Genomic DNA, 6,000 nt, shown 5'->3' on the forward strand with positions numbered 1-6,000 from the left:
AAAAGTTTATTTTCTTCTGTAAAACATTTTTATTTTATAAACATTTTTATTTTTAAAATATTTTTAAAACATTAATATCATACTCATTCCAAGTATAAAAACCAAGAAGATAATTTTGATGTAACTGGCTTTGCAGAAATATTTTAGAAATAAAAAAAGGCACATGTAGCACATGAAAAAGACTTTAGACCCTTAATATATAAGAATCTCTTAAAACTCTACTATATAATTAACATAAAGAAAAATACACAAATGATATAAAAACATCATTCACTGAAGAAAAATGCAAATATCAAATAATATTATGTTTGTTTTATAAGTTATATTTGCCTTACAAATGATCAAAGATTTACAAAAACAATGAAATAATTTTCAATTGTTTAATCGAACAATTATTTAAAGATATAAAATACCTGTTGTTAAGATGTTGTTAACATGTTAAGAAAAAGTCATCACTGAATCAGTTTAATACACCAATAATCATATATTTCTGAAGGATAATTAGTATTTGTCAAAAAGCTTACAAATGTGCATTTTTACCCCAGCCAAGATGAAGTCTAGGATTTAAGAAAACACTTGGTGGGTGGGGGTAAGAACCTATTAATGTCTACAGCTATTTTAAAACATAACCCCAAAATTACTCAATATTCTTTCCATCAAATGGTGAAGTCTACTTCCTATTCTCCTTGAATATGGGCAGGCTTTTGACTGTTTCAGCCAATACATGACAGCAGAAATAACACTAACTTAAGGCTAGGTTATAAAAGGTTTCTACTTCATTCACTGGAATATGCCTTTGGTGCCCCAAGGTATAATACAACAAGTCCATCTACTCTGTGCTGTAAAGAAGTCAAACCTAGCACAAAGGTGCTGCAGTAAGCAGTCCTACTTATCAAGTCCTCCCATCCCAGCCACCTGGGCAAGTGAAACCCCTCCCCACCACATCCTCAAGACATTCCAGCCTGAGAAGCCATCCCTGTTCTATCCTGACAAAATTTCTCACATGAACATAAGAAAATGTTTTTAATAATATGATACTCCGCAGAGATAACCTATCACTTAAAAATATTGTGTAGTTATGTATTTATTTATTGACATGGAAGTTGCCCACAGTATACATTTTTTAATTACAGTGTGCTACTTTAAAACAATATTATCCTTTATATATCCTTCCCTCCACTAGAATATAAGCTTCCTAAAGCAGTACATTACTGTGTACACATTATTAAGAACAATACTTTCATATTATGGTCCCAAACAAAGATATATACTATGTAATGGGGTTATGTGGATAATTTCTTATTTTATGTTTTTATTAATTATTAGATTTTTAATCATCATATTTTACTTATTAATTTATTCTAAAAACATAAATTGTTTCCATCAAAAGACTGTTACATTAGAACCGCTAAGAAAATAAAATGAAATTAAGAAACTGGTTTATTTTAAATATATGTTGAAAGTAATAGATGTGGTCTTCTGAAGCATAATTCTACATGTTTTATCAGAAAATTATTATTATAAATTAAGTACATAGTAAAGTGACTGGTCAAATTCAACCACAGGGCAACCAACAGCTTACCTGTTTGTTTTGCAGAGCTCGTTGAAAAAGTCGTAGAAAAGCAGCCAAACTAAAACGGTACATATTATTAATTTTAGACAAGTCAGAGATAATGAAGTACATCTTACTGGCACTCTCAGCCAGAGGAAGATAGGCATCCCGCTCCTGTGGATCATTGGAGAAGGGGAAACACTTTAGTATAGTGCTTTACTGCCACCTACAGACCACTATGCACATGTCTAGCCACCCTCTTAAATTTCCACACACATACAACAAATAAGATAACAAATCAAATAAATTTGCAACTCAAAAAACATCGTTATTATTCCTATTTTTATGAAGTTGAGGACAATATACATCTTAGTCCATTCAGGCTGCTATAACAAAATACACTAAACTAGTTTTGCTTTTAAATAATAGAAATTAATTTCTCCCAGTTTGGGTGGCTAGAAAATTTGAGATTCTTAAGGCACTGGGAGATTTGGTGTTTAGTGAGACCCCATTTCCTGGTTCATAGAAACAGTTGATTCTTGCTATGTCAAACAAGAAGGGGCAAATAAGTTCCTTCAGCTGTCTTTTATGAGGGCACTAATCTCACCTAGGAGGGACCACACTCATGACATAATCATGGTCCCACCTCCTTATCCCATCACATTAGGAATTTACGTTTTTACAAATGAATATTGGGAGAGACATTATTTCAAATACTTTTCTGCCCCTCAGATAACAGAGCTAAAAATGGTTCATATATTAGTCTTAATGAGGACCAAACGTACTTGGGGAAAGAGGGCAAGATAGAATAGTAAACAGAATCAGACAATAGAAAATGCAATTATACATTTTTTAAAAAAAAATCTGTTTAGGTAAGGTATGCAAGAGAGCATGGAACTACTAGGTTAGCAGAGAAAAGTTTAAACTATGAGACAAGTATGTGGGACATGTCAAGAAAAAAAAAAAACAGGAAAAGAAGATGACTGTAACAGGCTTGCACATCATCTAATAGCACAGCTTAATGTAAGCAGAGGAAGAGCAAATAATGATAAGAACCTTCATTTTGACAGAAAATAAAGAATTATAGAAATAGAAGGATCATAAGATTAAATGATCTTAGACAGAACTCTGAGGAGGTCCTCCATGTCATGATCAAAGCACTGGAATTAAAAATGTGATACTGGTAAAATTATGTGATACATAATTTTTTACTTTCTTACTTTCTTTTTTAATATTTATTTTTTAGTTTTCGGTGGACACAACATCTTTATTTTATTTTTATGTGGTGCTGAGGATCGAACCCAGCGCCCCGCGCATGCCAGGCGAACGCACTACCGATTGAGCCACATCCCCAGCCCTCTTACTTTCTTTAAGTAAGAAAAGGCATATACAGTTCAAAATCCTTTTGGTAGAAACTGGAAATCACAACTGGCAATCTGCAAAGTTTAGACTTGGTAAGGAAAATTGGGTGACTAGATAGGAATCAGGCTATAAAATTTGCTCAACTTCTGATTGCAACAGAGCTCTTTCCCAAGTGAAGAAAGCAGCAATAAAGAAGTGTAAAATTTATAAAAAATATTGAGGAAAAGCTGAAAAAGTCATTAAGACAAATGGAAGATAATTAAAACCTATCAGTTGGAGCTCATGTCAGGTTAGAGCCTGAAAATTCATAAAAACATTTATTTCCCTGGTCATTTATTTCCAACAAAGATCAGTCACTAGAATGCAAGAAAGGAAAAGATATTGTACTGATAAAGGACTGAAACCTTGTTAAAGGAAACATCAAAAGAATAAAGTAAAAATAATTTAAAGCCATTGGTAAGAAAATGGTTCAGATCATCACATTGATGGCATACAGAATAACTAGGGAAAAAATGTTTCTTAATGGAAATAATAGCTTATAACTCCATTAGTATCTTTAACTGGCTTTATCTTAAGAAAAGTCCTAAAAGTGTTGGGATCTGAAATGTCCCTTTAAAGCTCATTTGTTAAAGGTTAGGCACCCAGACCATGATACTATTGGGAAGTAGTGGAACCTTTAAAATGTGGGACCTCATGGGAATTCTTAGAGAATTGAGGGAGTGTTTTCAAAGGGAATTATGGTATCCTGGTTCCTTCTTCCCACTCTTCCTTCCTCTCCTGCTTCCCATAGCCATAAGCAAACTGACCATGGCCTGAAACATCCAAAACTGTAAGCAAAATCAACCTTTTCTCTTTTTAAGTTCATTTATCTCAGGCATTTGTAACAGAAAAAAAGCTCACTTACACAATTGGCAAAGATGTTGCCTCCTAACGTTCATTTTTAATGTATTCATTTTCAATTTTAGTACAACATTATAGCTCTACCTTGGATAACATGTGAAAAATCAGTAGACCCCACCAGTGTATGTGGACCAGCAGTCTTTTTTCTCCATGAGCCCAACATCTTAGCTGACTCTCTATAATAAGAAGAATCAGACCCAAGGCTCTGATGTTTATCTATGGCGTTCTTTCTTAGACATAATCATTACCCTCAAGTCCTGATCTGAATTTTCTATCATATTAACATAATTATTTAAGAAAACCTGATAGAAAATCAAGAGGAAATAATTACTTTATCAAGAGAAATCTGGAGTTTGTAAGATTCTTTAAGTGAGTCCTGAATAAGTGCACTACTTGCTTTTGTCTGATTCAAAGATACAATCAAATCCTTATTTTCCAAAATATTGCCTTGGGATGTGGCCAGTGTCTGTAGAAAAAATTAACAAAATAATACAAACATTGTTAGACATATTAAAATAACCAATTAAAGGAAGCCCATATTAACTGTCACTAATTTGATAATATTTATAGGAACTTGTTATTTTTAAAAAATTTAAATACTTTGGGTCATCCTATATCAAATAATATAGCATATTATTATATGATGTCATTATTATATCTAATAAAAAATAAAACTATATAAAATTATAGATTAAATTATAAATTCATGCCAACTTTTAATACTTTTTAAATTCTGAACATATGATAAATAATGCAACAAGGCAGTATAAAAAATTATTAGTTGAATTTGCTTGTCTCAAATGTAATTCCTCAAGATCTTATGTTCCAAAATCTATCTCCTTGTTTTCTGTTTGAATTTTGGCATTAGATATTTGTAGACCTTTGAAAACAAAAACATTCTGAAAGTGCTACTCATTTTTTTAAAAAGGCACTGTTATTTTTATTTATTAAAGAGAAAAAGCAATATGAAAAATATACTAAATAGCTCAATTTTACCTCTAAAAGAGATTCCTCAAGCTTGGCTAGCTGTATTTTCTTATCTTCTTCCTGTTGTAATAGTTTTGTTTTTTGTTCCTCTAAGTCAGGTTTCTCATGTTGAATGGTTAAAGCCAAAAGCTAAGGGGGAAAAAAAAGGAAAGGGGGGGCAAGGTAATCTTAACAATAAAGCATAAAACAAGAAAAAAAACTTCCTACACAGGCTTTGTATTGACCAAATCCTTCAAGTATTATGATACTATGTTACCTCATTTCATTCTTTTTAATTAAACATGAAACACTTTCACAATTATATCTGATGAAAAAGATATTAGATAAATAGTTAAATTGATCAATAAAATGCTTAATAGTATAAGAGCTGTAGGAAATTATAGTAATTAACAAATCAATAAGCAATATTTAGTTCTAAAGTTAGATTTTTTAAAACTATGGAATAGTCATCTATTGATAAGTAGTTACATCAAAAAATAACAAGATATATTACTTAAAATATTGAGATATTACTTCACATCTACAAGGACAGCTTCTACTAAAGAGACAACTAATATGAATTAGCAAAAATATGGAGAAAATGGAACGCTCCTACATTGTTGGTAGAAAGTAAAATGATGAGTTTGTTCCTCAAACTCTTAAGCACAGCTACTTGCACTTCCACTAACAATCCATTGGATAATACACTTTGAACTGGTAACTGTATGGTATGTGAATTATATTTGCTAAAACTGTTATCTGTTAAGCTGGTAAAAAATATGTGGGCGTGATGATACATTCCTATAATCCCAGCACCTCAGGAGGCTAAGACAGGAGGATGGTAAATTCACAACCAGCCTTAGCAACTTAGTGAGGCCCTTAGCAACTTAGCCAGACCCTGTCTCAAAATAAAAATTTTTAAAAAGAGGTAGATATATGGCTCAGGGGTTAAGTACCCATGGGGTTCAAGTCCCAGTACCAAAAAAAAAAAAAAAAAAAAAAAAGGGCAAAAAAGCAAAAATAACAACACAAAAAAAATTAAGTTTACAAGTTGTGAATAGCAAAACAATATTTTTCGAAAAGCTAGAATTTAGTATTTAAGAAATCCAACTGAATCAGTATTTCCCAGAGAAATTTCATCACAGACTAGCTTCAATGCAATGCTATATAAAAAAGAAGTATTTCTAGTGGATCCAGGGTTTTGGAGAAAAAAACTATCA

At 31.8% G+C, this 6,000-nt stretch overlaps 1 protein-coding gene across 3 annotated transcripts in view; it reads right to left on the minus strand.

The window, feature by feature from the left end:
• The window catches only part of Dync2h1 (dynein cytoplasmic 2 heavy chain 1), a 174,019-nt gene that overhangs the window by 22,376 nt on the left and 145,643 nt on the right, over positions 1–6,000 (minus strand). For all 3 annotated transcript variants that reach the window (XM_048795761.1, XM_015489688.2, XM_048795760.1), the window contains 3 exons: positions 4,811–4,930; positions 4,146–4,280; positions 1,583–1,726 (listed from right to left, as the gene is read on the minus strand). In XM_048795761.1, the coding sequence (XP_048651718.1) occupies positions 1,583–1,726; positions 4,146–4,280; positions 4,811–4,930 (399 nt within the window). The remainder of the gene's footprint in view (positions 1–1,582; positions 1,727–4,145; positions 4,281–4,810; positions 4,931–6,000) is intronic.

The sequence above is a fragment of the Marmota marmota genome, unplaced genomic scaffold (assembly GCF_001458135.2).
Source record: "Marmota marmota marmota unplaced genomic scaffold, marMar, whole genome shotgun sequence".
Taxonomy (NCBI): Eukaryota; Metazoa; Chordata; class Mammalia; order Rodentia; family Sciuridae; genus Marmota; species Marmota marmota.